This window comes from Triticum dicoccoides, chromosome 2B (genome assembly GCF_002162155.2).
Source record: "Triticum dicoccoides isolate Atlit2015 ecotype Zavitan chromosome 2B, WEW_v2.0, whole genome shotgun sequence".
In the NCBI taxonomy this organism is placed as follows: domain Eukaryota; kingdom Viridiplantae; phylum Streptophyta; class Magnoliopsida; order Poales; family Poaceae; genus Triticum; species Triticum dicoccoides.
Window position 1 is genome coordinate 529,902,183 of NC_041383.1, and position 19,014 is coordinate 529,921,196.

The 19,014-nt window shown below is 44.2% G+C and overlaps 2 protein-coding genes across 3 annotated transcripts; one reads left to right on the forward strand and one right to left on the reverse strand.

Annotated features, from left to right (window-relative positions):
- The first annotated feature begins 670 nt into the window (after nt 1–670).
- Nucleotides 671–2,780, forward strand: LOC119364653 (BTB/POZ and TAZ domain-containing protein 2-like). Its single transcript, XM_037630137.1, has 3 exons — nt 671–1,190; nt 1,294–2,060; nt 2,406–2,780. Exons 1-3 carry the CDS (start codon nt 1,089–1,091, stop codon nt 2,575–2,577), a joined length of 1,041 nt encoding a protein of 346 aa, XP_037486034.1. The 5' UTR covers nt 671–1,088; the 3' UTR covers nt 2,578–2,780.
- A 1,563-nt stretch (nt 2,781–4,343) lies between these two features.
- On the reverse strand, nt 4,344–18,836 carry LOC119364654. Of its 2 annotated transcripts, XM_037630139.1 has the most exons (9): nt 17,276–18,836; nt 14,276–15,463; nt 13,499–14,178; nt 8,367–9,708; nt 7,903–8,240; nt 5,810–5,998; nt 5,181–5,290; nt 4,840–4,931; nt 4,344–4,753 (listed from the first exon to the last, which is right to left on the reverse strand). In XM_037630139.1, exons 2-9 carry the CDS (start codon nt 15,210–15,212, stop codon nt 4,716–4,718), a joined length of 3,726 nt encoding a protein of 1,241 aa, XP_037486036.1. In that variant the 5' UTR covers nt 15,213–15,463; nt 17,276–18,836; the 3' UTR covers nt 4,344–4,715. The 2 variants fall into 2 exon arrangements, with proteins under 2 accessions (XP_037486036.1, XP_037486035.1); XM_037630138.1 differs by lacking the exon at nt 17,276–18,836 and having other exon boundaries at nt 14,276–16,278.
- Nucleotides 18,837–19,014: the final 178 nt, after the last annotated feature.

The window sequence follows — 19,014 nt, forward strand, 5'->3', positions numbered from 1 at the left end:
ACTAATTGAGCCTGCCTTTTTTTCATGTGCAATACATGGGCCAAACTGTGGTCATGCTACATTCGCACTACAGCGAATATACGACAGAGGGACGCCGGTTCGGTGGATGGAGCCTTCCCCAACTAACGTTTCGTTCGCTCCGGGAGTGCCTTCCTGGGAACGTTCGCCAGCTATTGCCGTATAGAGGAGTACCAAAGAAAAGATGGGCCCCACTATTATTAACATCTCAAAAGTTACACTAGGCCATAATATACCAACACTATACAAGTATCGTATTTAAACGCATTAGCATGTGGCCTGAGAAAAGAAAACATTGCGCAATCACGTCTGCGTATGTAGTATGAAGATAAAGTTCCATCTCCAAGAAAGTTGGCAATAACAATTAACAGCTTCCGAATTCCGATCAATACCGCGTTTGGTATGAATGAATCCTTATAAACAAATTAAATATGAAGAAACAAAACGTGGATCCGTGTCATCAACTCCACACCCAAAACCTTTAAAAAAATTGAACTCCACACCCAAAAAGTAACAAAACGCCGCCAACGCCCAACAGCTCCGTTCCCTTTTCCGCACCTAAACTGGTGGCGCACGAAGCGCCTACGTGGTCCGATCGGGGTCGTCGGCTCCGCCTGCTTCAACCACTGCCGGTGGTTTCCCTCCGTCGGCGGCCCCCGAGATCACCTCTCTGACTCAGATCCTCTCCTCTGGAGTCAAATCCTCATCAGCCTCGACGCATCAACGGCGATTAGCTAATTAGTATTTCCGTCCGTCCAGAACAACGCGGCCCGCTCCCAATGATCATCCCGTCCCGTTGTTCCCGTTGCCCTCAGTTGACGATAGCTGTGCACGCACTGTGCTACACGTCGTCGTCGGCTACCTTTGTCCACGACACTATATAGCTGTCGCTGAGCTCGAGACTTCCTCTCATTCTCTTTCCACATCGCCCCGAGATCCATCTGCTCCGTTTCTTGGGTTTCTCGGCGCTTTGGTGCTTCGCTACGCATCCCGTTGCCCTTGTTGACACCAGGAGAATCCGGGGGCTTCACGAGGGGACTAGCTAGCTGGAGTTTGGAAGCGATCATTCTATGACGATCTGCGCGGGCTTCGATTCCTACCGGGCGTCGCCGGCGGACATGCGAGTCGTGACGTCGGACGGGCAGAGCATCGCCGCGCATTCCTACGTTCTTGTAAGCCGCTCTGCCGCTTATTTGATTGATTTATGCGGTGGATCTTGCCTTGTGCGTTGTTGTTGAATCGTTGGCTAATTCCAAATCGGGCGGCGATATGCAGGCCTCGGCGTCGCCGGTGCTGGAGCGGATGATCGACAGGGCGCAGCGCGGGTGGGGCGCCGAGTGCACCATCCCCGTCCTCGGCGTCTCCTTCGACGCCGTCCACGCCTTCATCCACTTCCTCTACTCCTCCAAGTCCAAGGTGGTGCCCGCGGAGGAGGAGGCGGTGGGCGCCAACTGGGCGCAGCTGCTGGCGCTGGCGCACGCGTACCGGGTGGGGTGGCTGAAGCGGGCGGCGGAGGCGGCCGTGTCGGCGCGCCTGACGCCGGAGCGCGCCGTGGACATGCTGAAGCTGGCGAGGCTCTGCGACGCGCCGCGGCTGTACATGCGGTGCGCGCGCCTCGCGGCCAAGGAGTTCGCCTCCGTGGAGCAGTCCGACGGGTGGCGCTTCGCGCGGCGCCACGACGCCGCGCTGGAGCTCGAGCTCCTCACGCTCCTCGAGGACGCCGACCAGCGGAACGAGCGGTGGGCGCGCGAGCGGGCCGCGCAGGAGGCGTGCCGGCAGCTGGGCGAGGCCATGGCCTCCCTCGAGCACATCTTCCCCGGCGACTCCGGCGCCAAGGCCGGCTGCGCGGACGCGGACGCGCCGTGCGCGAGGGCAGGGTGCACGTGCCGGGGCCTGCAGGTGCTGATGCGGCACTTCGCGACGTGCCCGAAAAAGATGGCGCCCGGTGGGTGCGCGCGGTGCAAGCGCATGCTGCAGCTCTTCCGGCTCCACGCCTCCGTCTGCGACCGGCCGGACCGGGCCTGCCGCGTGCCGCTCTGCAGGTGAGAAAACGCATTCGGGAGAAACACGCTTTCCATCAAACGTGGCGCTTTCCGCAAACGCGCGGTAGATCGGCAGCCAAGAACCAGGCTGGCGAGATCGATCGGTGCCCGGCGCCCTTTCCGCGAAAGGAAATCGGTTCGTACTTGACAATATACAAGGAAGAAATTGGACGTACTGGCTTTCGTCCTCTTGCATGAAAGCGACTTGGACGGCCACGGGAACGCCGCCAATAGAGCGCCATGCAAACGCACATGACGGATCTGACGCACGCCTAATAGCTGTTTTTTTACGTCTGGTGACGAAGTGAGATCTAACGTTTCACCGTGGTTGGCTGATTTTCGCAGCCATTTCAAGGCCAAGGCGCAGACGGGGAAGGCGGACAAGACGTGGCGGCTCCTGGTGAAGAAGGTGACGAGGGCGAAGGTGATGTCCTCCTTGGCCGAGAGGAAGGTGGTGCCGGAGGTCGTGGCCGAGTCATGGGCGAGATACAGCCGTAGAGGAGCCAAGTTGAGATGAGAAGAGTCATTTCTCTCGTCTTGGTCGTCTAGTTTAACCCTTGTCGTTAGCAACGAGGTGTTGTGAACTCAAGTTTATGTACTATCTATCGTCTATCAGTTATAGCTAGTGATAGTCTACTTAGCACATGTCACTTATGACTTGCGATGGTTAAACTTTTTTCTTTTTTGCGATGGTTAAACTATAGTAGTGTTTACCGCTCATCCATGCTTTGCCTGAGAGACAGACACCCGTGCTTCTCAACCTCGAAAGCACACACCCATGCTGCTCTGTTCCGTCGCATGCGCCACGGTTACCATGCGTCGGGACTGGTCAAGTAAGATCCACCGACATGCCCGACCCCACGGTGCAGTGAGTGCGGCCGGCGATTCTTCGGCTCACCCAACAGGCAAGTCACCAGAATATGCTCGCTGTTACTCTTTGCTAGCAGGGAGCGAGTTTAATGCAACGCGACTCCTACTCGCTGTTACTCTTTGTCTGGTCCATGCATCCAAAATATGCTCGTCTCGGTCTAGGACTACCTGCTGCGGTTGCTGTAACCTGTAAGCCTGTAACCGTGCCATTGCCGCAGTTTGTACAACGGTTGGCCGATCTAACGAGACCGCCCGTTATGAAGAGGAGAGGAAGCCAACTGGAGTCCCACACAACACACATGTCAGAGAGACAGCTCCACCGTCCGGGCCCGTTTCTCCCGGCCAGATCCGGAGAATCACCGTGTGCGGATCCGCCAAGGTGCGTGCGTTCATTCGCATGCAAAGCTTTCATTTCCTTACGCTGCCTGGTGCCTGCTGGTGTTGACATCTCTGGAAAGAAGAGCCTGACGGTGCTCCTGGCTCGCGTCCCCACATGTACTATACGTACGTGTACGGTGAACATAGTACTCCTACTACATAGAACAACGCCGCACGTCGACGGGGCCAGGTTTAAGGAGCACCGCCCGCTCGCTCTACCCTACATACAGCCATACAGGAGAAAACAACAAATTGATCGCCTCGGCGGGGGCGCGCACGAAAGCGAGATGCGTTCACCAGCATGACCAAGAGGTGGCACCGCACCGCCGTTTCGTCGCGACCTGTTCACCTCAGCATCACGATCGACCCCTCCCCTCGAATGCACACGAAACAAGAGATACAAGAGCACAGACAGGCAGCGAGCCGGCGACAAGGACCTGGCTTCAGCTTCAGAAATATCAGCTCAAGGAGGAACGGCCGATCAAGTGATGGTGCGATACTGTACCACCCTGTCGTCTTCTATCTTTCGTCACACCAAAATCCAAGTGCTCCAACAGCGACGTACACGGTGCACCGAACGTCTGGGAGGGGTCACGGTCGTGCCAAGGACGGCTATTTTCGCTGCAGGTAACCAACGGCCCAGTGTAGCGCGCCTGGGTCGATCGGTCAGGTGGCGACCGGTGCAGGTTGGCGCGCAACTCTGTTTACACGCCGTGCCCGTCTTGATCCAGCTATCTATGGAAGCACGGGTCGCCGTAAGAGGACGACGTCTTGTTTTCGGTCGCCGTCTGGGGCCGGCGGCGTGCGGCGGTTGGCAACAGCAGGTCTATTTGGTTTGGCCGCCCTTCGTACTAGCATGCGATTGCATCTCCAATGTGACGCAACCGTGAGCTCGTGACGCGCACTGAGGCTGATAGCGTACCTGGCCTGTCGACCTATTCCAGTCACGCGATGGGCTATCAGACTGTCATCTTCTCTACACTAACTCGCAGCTGATACCCACCTCTCAGTTGCGATTGACACCAACTAAACAAATGAAATGAAATGGAATTTCCACTACAAAACAGTCCAACTTTCCTCATCGGACACAGGAGCTCACTTTACTGCTACTGCCTACTCTCCTTGGACATTGCTGCCACTCCAATACATACTCAATCTCCGTCAAATAATAACGTGACGGGAGCCGTTATAAACAAACTACAACTTGGCCAAGCAACGATCGATGCTAGGTAAGTAACTAGTCAAGTGGTACAGCAATGTTCTCCTACATACATCATTCCTAGCTTACAGGTTACGAAAGAGAGAGATTGCTGGTCAGCAATGTTCACCACAGACTGCCAAGGCGAAATGGAGGCCAGAAGAACAGCAATGACATATTACCGCTACTTAATCAAATGGAACGGAAGCCTATCTTAAGGCGCGCTGCGGAACATGGGCCGAAAGAACTGCACACAACAGGCGGGGAGGAGTCAACACTGGCAATTATACGAGTAAATTTGCTGGCAGAAAAAAAAATTCAACTGGATGTTACCTTCAGATATGTTGAAGGACAGCTTCCGTGCAAAAATTTCTCTGGGGTTTAATGTTTTATTGGATAGTAAGATGCTATCCAAGTTTTCTTTTCTGCAAATTGAACATGAAGACCATGTCATCAATAGGCTCGACTTAATATGCAATACCAAGCGAAATGGAACCCCCAAAAAACATTTTTATATATTCAAAAAATAAGTTAGCAAATGGTAGTATGCCATTTATTCAAGGACCACAGTGGAAAATACTTTCAGTTTGTCCTTCACATTGAAATGCTTATCAGTATTAAAGCAGAGAATCCTGCTGTCAATAATGTGCAAAATTCATAGTCAGTTCACGTACCGAGCCCAACAAGGAACAAATTTCCTTCTGCGCCTTGCTTCTTGCAAATGTTCGTCGTAATCATCATCATCCTCATCATCAGAATCTTTATAAGGAGTCATTGTGTAGGACTGGCAAGAGTTTCATTAACATCAGAGCAGAGGATTCAAAAATTAGAGTGGTTGCTGATACTAGAGTGAAACAATGAAAAGCACTACAAACTGATACTAATGTCAAACAAGAAATCGAAACAGCTCAGGTTGACAACCTATTTTTTGCTTTGTCCCAACTGTGATGCTGCATATGTTTGTGTGTTCTAACAATTTTGCCGCATTCTAAGAATTATTGCCCCAAATGGAGAGAAAAATATTTAGGGTGCCGTTACTCATGTCTTCCAAAGTCTTCTCTTAGCATGTAAACAAACTGATGAGCATGCATTATGGAGTAGAAGCCACTATCATGTGACCATTCCAAAAGAACTTCCATTAGTATATCTGTATACAAGTATATTGACTAGCAATAACTGTTTATTATTTGCAGACATGTAACATAACAGCCATGTCAATATCAAAGATGAATGAGTAGTACCAACATATGCAGATTTACAGACGACAACATTCTGCATGATTAAGTTAAATAAAAAGGCATACCTCCTCGAGACTGTTCAGGATATTTTCCTTAGCATCAGATCCAAAACTTGCATTCCTGTCATCTACTGCAACACCTTTCTCGTCCTTACTTTCATTGGCCTTGTATCGAAGGGCATGTTCGGTAGTCTCATCAGGTTTAACTTGGTTTTTGCCTACATCAACCAAATTCTTCTTTGGCTCCATATTATCCTGCCATGATATTAATTAAATATCAAAAAACAAACACCCCCTCTGTTCGAGTATATATCACATATGACGCTTGGGAACCATACATTTTGAAAGCCCTACGCATATCTAATATTACAAAGTCCAAATGATCAACCAGAGAATTTTGCCACTCAAAATGAGTAGTCCTTTTGGAGCGCATGAAAGAAGCGGGTTCAATAAAAAATCCAACCCGCAAGGGCGAACTACTCTGACTATATTCTAGGGATATCTATCTGGACGGAAATTAGGATAAGCAAATGACTAACAGACTCTTTCTCTCTGGATGCACGGATGTTTCTTGATTCAGAGTTCTGGCCATGCCGATGCCATAGATCGGAGACAAACTGATTGTCGGCGTCACGTTACTCGGCACCATTTGCCGTCGGCGCTGGCGGCTACGTTGTTAACTCACTCCAGGTCTGTGCTACGCGCGTCTACTACTAGGCATGCATCGAAAAGCATATATGCATGAAACTATGCACTTGAGCTTTCTTTCTACTACATGTTCCAATGATACATCGCTTCACTTTGAGGTTTGAACTCTCATCTGGTTCATGTAGATCAAAAGGCTATGATGCCAGGTTAATCCGACACAGTGACTGCACCGGTGACAGCAGCGGATACTACCATGAAGGCATGAAAAAAAGATGTAATGAAACATAAAGAAGATATGGTGCATGGTGGATCACGATTTGCTGATGATAACGACCTTGCAAGCATGATATGCTATACTACTTTTTCCACATGCTCCATACTTGTTTTTCACATAATATACTTAAGTTAAATACACCATACTATTGTCTTGTATGTACTTCATACTACGTACTTCCCTTTGACAATACTTTATTCCTTTTTTTGTGTGGCACAACAACTAACTTTACTTGGCCTCAATGTGCAGGTGCAACATCGGCCGACTGCTCTGGCCTCGCGTGGCCACGCCACAACGGCATTGTCGTTGATTAACGTCAAGATGTACTATACATCCCAATAATACATTGTGTGTCCCTTGAAAACAATTTGCTTTCTTTCAGTTTTTCGGCGACTGCGACAGCTCGCGAGCTATCACATCCAATGCGTCTGGAGTAGCATACTACTCCATTTCCATCATCTATCGGCTGAGTCGTAATGTCATATGTAGAATGTACATATATAAACTATGAATGATTCATTGCATGACGTCATACTGGCCATTTTCTTCCTATTGATGTTACCCTTCTGACACAACAATTAGACGTGTGTATATGTACTTCATGCTAGCTTCAGTTAGAAGTATATGTACTCCCTATTTAATATCACAATTTTGAAGTATACGCACTTCATAGCAAATACTACATAAGATCATACTCCATACCACCTTCCATAAGAATTACAGGAACATATATTCTACACATGTTACAAAAAGAACATATATTCTGCACTACTCGCCCGCAAAAAACAGCTCCATACTACCTTATCTAAACTGACATGTACGTACATACTCCATACTCTATGCTACCATACTATCATACTCTATACTACCCTATCAAAAGTGATGTGTACGTGCATACTACCCTATTTAAGCAAAGTAAGATATAAAAATTATATAAGTTGTTCCATCTAGACAAAAAAATCCAGTAGAAGGTTGAACTAGCACATACATTTGTTATTAGATTAAATCACATGATTTATTTTACCCAGCCAAGCTAGGAGTACCTACCGTCCCAAGAAATCAGCGCCAACAATTATCTTAAGTATCTCTTCACGTGGGACGAGCATTAGCAGGTTTAGAATGGCCCAGCATACGCCCATTCACACGGTTTGTTTGGTGGTAAGGTGAGGGACACGTGGAGACCAAAGAATCAGGTGGTAACTACCACTGCTTGTATATATATGTAGCTTATACTCACAGAAGCTTTTTGACGAGCATCTTTCTCATCCTTCGTGCCTCGTTGTCTATCCATAGGCTGCTTCTGTTGCTTTCGAGCTTCATCCACGCATTTTCTTCTTTTCATCGTTTCCCTTTTTTCCCCTTCTTCCCTCTGCCGCTTCTTAGCGGCCGCATCAACTTCTCGTCTCTTCTTTTGTTCCTCTTCAAGTTTTTGTTTTTGTTCCTTCTCTTGCTTCAGTCTTTCACGCTCTGCTTTTGCAGCCGCTTTGCGCTTTTCTTGCTCCTTTTGTTTCTTCTCTTCAAGACGTTTTGCAGCTTCAGCTGCCTTGAGTGCCTTCACCTTAACATCTTTTTTAACTGCAAGACAGCAACCCCATTTGTAGAGGCCAGTTATGAGCACCATCTAACCGTTTCTATAAACACCATTAGTGGATTTAGCATGTAATTCGAAATAAATAATACAATTAAACAAATAAAACTTACCGCACACTGTTGTAGATTGCAACTTTTGTTTTACAAGAGGTACAAAAGATGTCACATTGGCAACAATATTGCTAGGCTTAGATTGTCTGTCAACATTTGCTTCACTCCTGTGTCTTCCATTTTTGCTATTGAGTAGTTCTGCCGTGCCTTGTTTGTCAACATTTGCTTCACTCCTGTGTCTTCCATTTCTGCTGTTGATTATTTCTGTCGTGCCTTGCTTGTCAATATTTGCTTCACTCCTGTGTCTTCCACTTCTGCTTTTGGTTATTTCTTTCGTACCTGATCTGTCATGAAGAGAACGGGATACTTTTCCTTCTCTCTTAACTGAAGTAGAGTGATTGTATCTTGGCTTAATGCTATCATTTCTGATATTTGAATGATGAGTGAGCTCACTACTGACAGATTCTGCACTCAAGTCTATGTTACCTTTATCCATGCTTCTCATCGAATGAGACGGAGAATTTCCATTGTTTTGACATAATCCAGTAATATCCTGAAGTGCTGTTACCCCAGATTGTCGCTGGCATGAGCAATTCACATCTACAGATCCAGGAGCCATGTCTTGGTACTCATCTTCTTCCGGAATGCTGTTGTCTTCATCAATTCGGAAGACTTCAAGTTCAGGAATAGAACCCATATGTTCTGAACCAGATCCAGATCTTAATGAAAGTTTCTGGCTATACTTTTCAACAGATGGAGTCAAAGGAGTTTCATTGATCTCTTGTCTGCTGCTAGCATTTGAAGAGCAAGAGGCTACGCCATCAGAAATAAGAAACAAATCAAGTCCACATCCGAAGGAGTCCATACCGCTGCGACTGTTACTAGCACTGTATTGTAGATCATCAGAGAGGGGACAGTTTCTGGGTTTCCCAGACATAGTAGTTGTCAATAGCGGATGCAAACTACTCGCTGTGTTAGTATTATGCTTGTTTGGAGGATCTGAGCAAATGGTGCCTAATTGGTGAGAATCGTGTAGGGACTCAAATGACCTTTTTCCGATAATTGGGCTGTCCAATTGGTCAGAGACATCAAAGATCTCCATTACTGGCATTGAACCATCACAATCAAAAGATTCATCACCCAATTGTCCCTTTGGATCACAACTTTTATATTTCCTAACACATTCATTCGAGTCATACCATAATTTCTCATGAAGCAGTGCATTAGGAGCAGATGCTTGTTCATAACTCGGGAATCGAGTAAACAGTTCTGTTCCAGAATAAGTTTCTTGATGTAATATTGCAATTGGAGATGATAAGTCATCCATCTCAGGAGCCATTTCCTGGTCTGCCACACTCGCAGCCGTGACATTTAGGTTCTGACCTTCAAAGCAAGTACCTTCCTGCCAACAGAAAGAACAATAGTAAATACGCTAGGACTAACCATGGATTGTTCAGATATGGTGATCAAGGCTCTAATCTGCATTCTGTTTTTTGCATGACTATTGTGTGCAGATATGTACTAACCATGGAATCCTTTTCTCATCAATGGCAAGTACTTTGAAAACAACTTTCAAAAATTTATTTAGTTTTACAAGTATGCGGAGAGCCGACAAGGCAGCAATGCTATTGTTCAAATGTGGTCAAGGCAGGCTTTCGGTGTTTCAGAATGAGCACACATTCATTGCAACCAAAAGAATTGGTAAAACCGTTTTGCTGAAAACATGGACACACTTGTTGGTGTTGTATAATAGGATTTGTAATTATTGGCATAGGAGTTCTTTTATCAAAAGGATTCATATAGATTGGAAGAGGAATTAGTATCTAACAACCTGGTAAATGTACGCTCGTTACCATAGTGACATAGTCATTAGTTACCAATTACAATTTGCTACGCTATTTATGTTTCCCTGGTTGGATATGCTTTTGACCATCATGTTATCCTCTTTCTTGGTTGCAGGTTTCTTGTTTTTAGTTATAGGCCACTGTCCTTGCAAGATTGACAGGGCAAGTTTCTGTTGACCTTCTATGTCCTATGTTCTCTCATCGTTTATTTCTGGGCTCACCTCCTTCACAGCTATGTTTTTCAGTGGCGATTGCATCCGCCGAGGCACCAGCTACGTGGGGCTGTAGGTGATGCTGAGCGTAAAGTTGCAAACACATGTCCCATCATCTTGAGATTTTTATGAAAGACATTCTATGCCTCATCTCCAAAGGAATAGCCCACATATGCCGAATCAAAGAATAAATAAGAAATTCTAATTTATCTATTCTCGGTTGCTTAGTTTTGTACCAATCATAAGGTTTCGGTGTACTGCAGATTTATTTGGTGACTTGATCTGTTGTTAGTTTGCCAATTGCTAAAAAGAATATTCTTATCCATGTGTGTTTCTATTGTTTGTTTACTTCCAGAGACCCCATTTCCCTTTTCAATTGTACATGTCCATGTCATTCTCAGAACCGCTGGAAAATAGTGGCAACATAGCTGCAGTTATCATTTCTAAATTCATATTCCATAAACTGAAAATAAATGATCTATGGATACATTTTCCGTTCACTGCCATTAAGCTCTTCCGGAGAAACTTCACCTAAAATATGCACACACAGATAGCATCTTTTTTCTTTTTTCTTTTTTGGTACAGGAACACCAGGTTGCCACTCCAGATTCACCGACGAAATCGCTCACTGCTCTAAAAGGTTCTTGGGCTTATTTCTCTGACTGATTTACTGCAACATCTCAGATGGATCTTCACAGGCCAGCTCGTCCATGATGCCCTGTTTAGATAATCCACAGTACATCCGATTGTTTGATTCGTTGGATTAAATTTATTTCAGATAGCTGATTGCAGGTTGAATATCTGTCATTGAAACTTTACTGAGAAGACACACAACCACTTAATCCTTAGCTGTTCCAATATATTGCCACACTATTGTTTTGTTTAATTCCTTATTGCTGCTTATTGTTTGGTTTATTAGAACTGCATTGTATAGTCTGGTTTTTATGTGTTGCTTTTATTTTTTAGGTGGGTTCTAAACTACTAAATCAGAAACATAGTGTTTATAAGAAGCATGTAGCATCAGACTTTTGTTCACCCATTATCAGAACGTTGACATGGAGTCCTCCTACATATTTGGTCTTCTTGGAATGATTTTGTAAGAAAACATTTCTAAGAAGCACATAACTGATTATTGTTGCTGTCTTAGCTTCATTTCTGTTATGCACACATGTTGCTAAGGTTTGAAAAAACATTCAGAGTCAGGTGGCATTGGAGACGTATTAAGTAAGTGCATGCATATCGTTATGAGTTTCAGTCTTCGAGTTAATGCAATTCTCAGTGCCCTACATTGTATTGTTTAGTACTCCAATAATCTAGGGGATGCCAAATTTTATAAACCATTTCCTTGATACAAAATATTATTGAAGCTTCCATTATAGATTTTGTACTAAATTGATTTTTTTTACTGCATTGCAAGGTTGCTACCAATGCTACTCCTCGGTACGGTCCAGGTTTGCTATCAAATTCTGGACACAGAAAAATAACTTTATCATTTGCTGGAGCACCTCCCTGTAGAGCAACTGCCTCTAAACCAGTGGATTCAGAGAACATCTAATATATTTATGGATCGCTGCATGTTCCAGTGATAGAACGTAAGATTCTTTTCTCACTAACCCTTTAAACATAGCTTTTGTGCTTTTCCAAATATACACGGACATCTTAAGCATATGTGGTTTATCTATCTTAGGTGCAAACGGATCACCAAAAAAACCTTATACTGGTTCCTTTCCATTGACGAAGGGACTGATAAGTAACCCATGCATTTTTGGAACATCATATGTAGAAAGAGATTTATGTGGCATGTCAGTATCTTTGTAATAGGAAAAATAGATGGCCACAATCTTTACTTCTTATTATTCTAAACAGTACCTCTTTTGTTCAGAAAGTAAATTTAAAGGATGTTTACCGAAAAAGGCTTTCGCCCCGCTTTATATATGAAGCAAACCGCCCAAGCCAAACATCCAACAAGGTTCACACACAAACACACACACACCAAGTCTCACAGAGCACGGAGAAGTACAGAAGGTAAAGGATGTTTACCCATTATTTAAAATTCCATATTCTGTTATGCATTCCTTTTTAAGAAACTCACCAGCAAATCTTTCAGTTTAACTCACACATTACCCTACTGTGCAGAATTTGCAATGGTGGTCATCGATCTTCCAGGCAAAAACTTGCTAGATACAAGGAATTGATTCTTCAGAACAACTACACTTTAGTTCAGACAATCTTTTATCGAATCAAGGCAGATACAAGGAATTAATTATGTGTAACCTATTCCTGCAAGTGCTGTATTGAGGTGCCTGCTGGCTGTTTGTTCATAACGTAATTTTCTGGTCGTGTCTTTCAGTGTTTAGATTTAGTTTCTTTGTAATTGGGGGTTGTGAACTGGATTGTCTACAACACATAAAACTCCCTGCATGGTTTGATTTGTTTTCCTATTGTAGAGTATTGCTATACGTTTACTATTCAGCTATGTTCTACTTTGGAGCTTGAATTCCATGCCTTAAAACTGGTTCAAAAGAATGATTTTGCACAGTTTTACATGTAGACACAAATTTATTATTTAAATTAAAGTGTCTTTGTTTTTTGCCATCTTCAAAGTATTGTTCACACTGCTAAGCCTTCATCTGCAAATATCTATAGGTCTAAATTGAAGCCTTGCGCCATTTGACCAAGAGTTTTCTTAAAGTGTAAACTACAAGAGATACTAAAATGTTGTTACAAGTACTAGAGCCTAAGTGATTGCTAAAACCAAATTTACCAAAATCAAATTGTTACAAATAACTCCGGGTGTGAATTTAGCCTTGCGCCATCTGGCACAACGGGTAATCTAGTTTGTATGTTAATCACTCATCAGTACAAAACGGTGATATACCCATGAATATTCCTATCGGCTATCCCATAAATAAAAACAGGAAATAGAGAACCTACATGACTGGATTCGAATTTGTCAGACCAAAGCATCCAAAGAAAAGGCTCCACCAATAATGCACCCAGACTGAGCATTACCACTAGTTTACTACTTTCATGACATACAATTTTGCAACAAAAAATACAACCGGTTCTTTCGGTTTAAAAAAAACTTCAGAGAGGAAAGGGAACTGGTAGTCTGGTACACTTGCTGAGCACATACCTGCTGTGTGCAGTTTTCCTCATTACGAGATAGGATGCCAGAGCAATAAGGCAAAGCAGCAGTTGTCAGAAACTCCACTTCCAACTTATTTTGTTTCTGTTCTTGAGAATTTTTGAAGACCCGTCCTTCCAATGCACTCCTGCTGGTGCTTGCGGTAGGAGAGTTGTCAAGGACGCCACTTAATAGGCTAGTTGTATTTCTTCTTCCACGTGAAGAATTCCCATTTCCATAAACATCACTTGCAGCATTCCCCCCCTCTGACACCAGAGACATGCTCTTGCAGGATCCTGAACTCCTTGTGAAGTAAGGACCTGAAGGATGGGATTTCTCTGAGAAATTTGTCGCGCTTAATATATGGCTAGAAATGTCAAGTTGGTGGTTCAGAGGCAATGAATTTGTGCAAGGAGTCCCAGAAAGGTCAAAGTCTGATCGGTGCCTTATTCTTCTCCTTTTAGATGACAAACTATCACTTACTTCCACTCCATCTTGTACTGACCTCTTCTGGTCACAAGCAACACTGCTTCTGTCTGACTCGAGTAGAATATTTTTCTCATGTGATGCACTAGGTAAGAAGTATTGAACAGAAGGTTGTGAAGATTTCCGTTTATCGTTTTCTGCTGTACATGAATTAACATTTTCTTTAACAGCATTCTCAATAAGAGAGGTGTCTTGTTCTGTTCCTGCAAGATAAGAAACGATGTAAGGACATGGCCCAATAACTTTTGCTACAAAGAAAAAAAACTAGCAAATATGTTCTACAAATAGCAAGCATGGTACCATTTTGTTGCAGATCTTCGGCTGAAGTCATACTGTTCCTTTCAGTTGAGTGCATTTCGCTGGTTCTTCTAGCTGAAACACTGCTCATAACTTGTGGCACTGCAGACTCGTCCTTTTTGTTGCTGACAGAAATGTTGCATGCTTTGGTCAAAGCTGATAATTTTATCTGAACATCGCCCAGCTTTCCTGAATGGCAGTTGACCGCATCATATGCTGCCTTTCCATTGAGCGTCTCCTTTTGTGTAACCGGTGAAGTGGGGCCCAAGGGAGTCTCTGCATCGGTCTCCTTGAATTCTAAAGATGTTCTGACCAACAGATGTTGCTCCTGAAGAACTTGAGAATAGCTGGTAGAAGATGGGTCTTCATTTAAGGGATGTGCCTCAGCAAGATCAAGATTGCCACCTTCCAGGGCACATACTGGTTGCTGCATCGTCTGTTCACTTGCAGGATCCATGCAAACTGATTCAACACCATCGAATTGAAGTTTTTTCGGCTCAACCGACAGATAAGTTTCAGGGAGTGCATGGCACACAGTGCCTGTAACTTGCACCCCAAAAGAACTTCTAACAGAAACCTTGACATTATTATCAGAATTGACAATCTGATTTTGAGAACAATCTAACTTAACTCCTTGATTTCCAAGATCACCATCTTTACTGCACTTGACGAATTCAGTTGATCTATCCTGACTGGCATAAAAATCTTTCTCCTGAGCTGGCAAAGAGGTTGTTGTTCCAGCATTGTTTTCACCGTCACCACATGGTTTGGAGGATAATGATGCAGTTGTTTTGTTCGAACCTGCAGTTGCAAAACCAGACCTCTGCATCATGTCTTGCATAACATCCCTGATTCCACTATTTGTCGCTTGACCCTTCTCACGCGACCGATCTTCAATATGCCGCTGCCTTGACCTGGAACGCTTTACCACAGAGAACATGTTGACTTCAGAACTAGGCTCAAATATCTCCTGGTCAACTGAAACCTGCTTTTGCTGAGGCACTTCATGTTGGTTAGTATCCACGGTGTCACAAATAGAGTCTAGACCAGCATATCCATTTGGAACCCCCACATTTCTGAGTGAAATACTAGGAACAGCTCGTGGCTGAAAGAAGGTTCTGTTGGTTGCTGGTGTAGTAATCTGGCTTCCAGCAAAAAGTAACCCCGGAACAATCGGTTTGCCATTTAGCTCTACAAGTAAACAAGCGGTTCAGTTAACGAATAAAAGGTGTTAAAAGCAATGTGCAAGGGAGTAAAATCAGATATCAATGGTGAACAAAAGGCTAAATAAACAACGAATCGGTGTATTTCTGAATCACTGGCCAACCAGTTAGCAACTCATGAACGCTTATAGCCGGCACCCTGCAGGTGTGCCCATCTTGGTTTCTAATAAACAAACAAGATATAGGATCAACAGCACCAAATTGGCACTCTCAAAATTCCCCAATGCAACACCTAAAAAAATTGCCCAGCAAAACAAAACGGCTAATCCTGGACGACATGTTGAACAACACTGTCTACTATTCGCAGGATTTACGGTGACATCTAGGTAACCCAAATGACCAAGAGAACTCCTTGAAAATGAGATTTGTGATGGGTCTAAGATACTGGGATCAGTGATGAACCTGTCTTAAGATGTCTGACTCTCAACAGGAATTTCTTTCCACATAGATTTGCTTTCTTTAGTTGTCTTTTCAGGTACACATATTTGCCTTCAAAGTGTTTTAGTTACATTCTGCAAAGTTGCAGGCTTGCAGCACATTATAGCATGGTATTTTAACAATAGTGACCAAGCATACATTTCACTGTTTATCAAATAAGCCAATAATATTACAATTACTGGCAGGTTTTTCTCTTCTTTCTTTTTGGTATTTATCTTCCACTCTGCTCCATGCAACTGCAGTATATGTTGCCAAGATAACATATCTATACCTACTAATAAAGGGACTAGGCTTCTGCCCGTCCGTCATCAAATTGCCCTTGAAGTTGGAAAAAGTTACCCCCCATTGCCCGTGGTAAGTAAAACAACGTTTCGTGGCGGAAGAAAAGAAGACCCAACCCAAATCCCCAACCCCGTACTGGTCCATCCCCCACCTACCCATCGTCTCCCTGCCCTGACCCCTAGCCACCCCGGCCAATCGCCCCACCCCGCGCCTCCTCGCGGCTAATGCCGCAGGCGATGTGCGCTGCCTCCGGACACGCGCCCCTCGCCTCCTCCTTTCCACGCAACTCCTCCCGGCTCAACTCCCAGTGTCGCACCGCCCCGGCCACGTTGGCATACACACCTCCCGGCTCCAAACCAGTGACGAGCGCAGCTCCTCCTCCCCATCTACTGCTGGTGAAAGCTCCGGTTGCTCCTTTGGTTCGTTATTCTACCCAGCCATAAGAGATTTGTTTTTGCATCAAGTTGTAGGACATCTGTTTGATAGAATGTCCACAAGAAATATTCATGTGTAGCGAACGCTGCAGCCCCATCTCTCTCTCTCATACAGTATGCTATGTTTTGCAAGTTTGTGCTGGCCACCTATTTGTTAATATGCTTCTCAAGGTCTAAACATTTTCTCTCTCTCATATGTCCTGTTTTGCAAGTTTGTGCTAGCCACCTATTTGTTAATATGCTTCTCAAGGTCTAAAAATATTTTTTCAGATTTCTCACACATTGTACGAGGGTTATGGTGAATAAATTTTAAAGAGCGGAATCACATATCCAAAAGGCCAATTCATATAGAGGCAATGAGCTACTGAACGTTGCTAATAATGATGCTACTATTTTTCAGAATAAATCCGAACCTACAGGAACCATATAGTTGTGGTGAAAAATTGGATAGAGTGATAAACAACTTTTGTATTTTTCTTATTCAGATTAAAGGAACCTCATTCCCCCAGCTACTTGACGAAAAATAACATGTATGCATGCGCCAATGAAGTCCAAAAATTAATCCTTGTGTGGGTTCAAGTATTTTGTCATGAGAAGTCCGGATGTTCAGTTTTGGGAAAGTATACCTCCCGCTGAAAGAACAGGGGAAAGATCATTTTGTTGACGGCGAGTTCACCCTGATGCTGATCACCAGCGCGTGTTGGCAGTGTCATGCTGCCTGGCTGGCGCTGCAATTGCACGGTTAAGCAGGAGGTACGTGAAGTGAGCCTGAGATCTGGAGCATCGATGGCTGCGTGGACATGACGGCTGCCATGTAGCAGCGTGTTGACTTTTGTGTGTGTAGGTTTTTTCTGGTAGTGACACCTATGAAGAAAGTTAGGCGATCAAGAAATGTGGTTGTGGTGCTTCATCTTCCTTGCCTGCAGTTTATATCTTAAGCTTCCCTTGCTGTGTGTAATATGGCTAGGTAAAATCTGCATATGACAAGACACGCATATCAATGGATGATAAGCAATTGACGTTACTTGCCAACCAATTGATGTTTGCAAACTCATCCTGATAGTAACTTCTGTTTCAATCTTAATTGTTCAAGAATCAACATTTGCACATTGAGGTGTATTTATTGATCTTTTTTTTAATATGTTCTTGCAGATTAGTTGCTAAGAAACAACCCAGCCACCTACATTTGGCTTGACCATCTATGTTTGATTAAGTTTAATGAAACGGTCCATGTTCCAGCGGATCATTGCATTTTGTGGCACCTACAATACTGGGAACTGCAATCCGAGGGGCATGGGAGACAGCGGCGGCGCTGGAGCAGCTGCATTGTGTGATTTGGGTGAGACACACATAGCATTGTCTGTTTGTTTGTGTTTCTGATGATGTGTCTACACTGGCTACTACCTGCTGCTCTCCAATCTATACACAACAAATTAGCAGTACTCTGAAGCAGCTTTGTTGAGGAAAGAGGCCAAGAGCAGGAAGCTGATGAAAACACCAGGGAGTACTCTAATTGAGATAGGTGAAAAAATGACATCTCTTCATGGCTGACATACTTCATGCTTTAGTTTGATATTACTATATGGTTTAGTTCATGAGTCCACAGGTTAAGTTCATTAGTCTCCGGTGTATTTTGCTAGCCTCACTTATGAATTAGTAGTATCGCTCAACATCATGGCCACACTACGTGATATGAGCTTAGCTTTTTCATATTGAACACTTCACTGGATTAAAACTATAACTGGGTTTCTGACTATTCGTCGGAACCAACATGCATCAGGTTCTTAAGACATAACTACATTTCTTACAAAATGTGTTTCACTTATTCACAACACTTATCAAAAGTTTGCTAATGCCAACACAGATCGGAAGATCCAATCAAGCAACGTAGCTAACTGAAGCAAAGTCACTCTGTCTTCATCATGCGAGTAATGTGGCCAGAAATTAGATAATAGAGGAATGTTAGCAAGTCATCAACTCTGAAAGCACACAAAATGTTTCAATTCTTAGGCCACTACTTGGTTTTAAACAGCTATTTATGTGAGCTTTTTCTCTAGCGTGGGACTACAATTTTTGGATAACACTAAGTAGGCACCAATTTTATTTTATTTTACTTCGCTACATTCGGTTGTTGAGCATGAGCACTGAGTAGGCTATATTGATATGAAATTTCTTTCAAAATTAGGTAAGAAGTTTCCATACGACATATTCCCCCCCCCCCCCTTGAAGTAATAAACATTAAACATTAGCTTTCTTCCACTGAGGACATGCGTGCGGCTTCTTGAGCTCTACGATCCATGGTTCGGACAGCCCGTAGCATCGCACGGGCTCCATCGACATCGGCACTGCACATATAGTTTCCTCA

Excerpts from the sequence above, each read along its gene's own strand:
- LOC119364653 (XM_037630137.1), top strand. The coding sequence starts at position 1,089 with ATGACGATCTGCGCGGGCTTCGATTCCTACCGGGCGTCGCCGGCGGAC. Across the intron at positions 1,191-1,293 it reads CCGCGCATTCCTACGTTCTT|GCCTCGGCGTCGCCGGTGCT; the intron begins GTAAGCCGCTCT and ends GGCGATATGCAG. Across the intron at positions 2,061-2,405 it reads TGCCGCGTGCCGCTCTGCAG|CCATTTCAAGGCCAAGGCGC; the intron begins GTGAGAAAACGC and ends TGATTTTCGCAG.
- LOC119364654 (XM_037630139.1), bottom strand. The coding sequence starts at position 15,212 with ATGTTCTCTGTGGTAAAGCGTTCCAGGTCAAGGCAGCGGCATATTGAA. Across the intron at positions 5,999-7,902 it reads ATGCTCGTCAAAAAGCTTCT|GATAATATGGAGCCAAAGAA; the intron begins GTGAGTATAAGC and ends ATATCATGGCAG. Across the intron at positions 5,291-5,809 it reads TCCTGAACAGTCTCGAGGAG|TCCTACACAATGACTCCTTA; the intron begins GTATGCCTTTTT and ends AACTCTTGCCAG.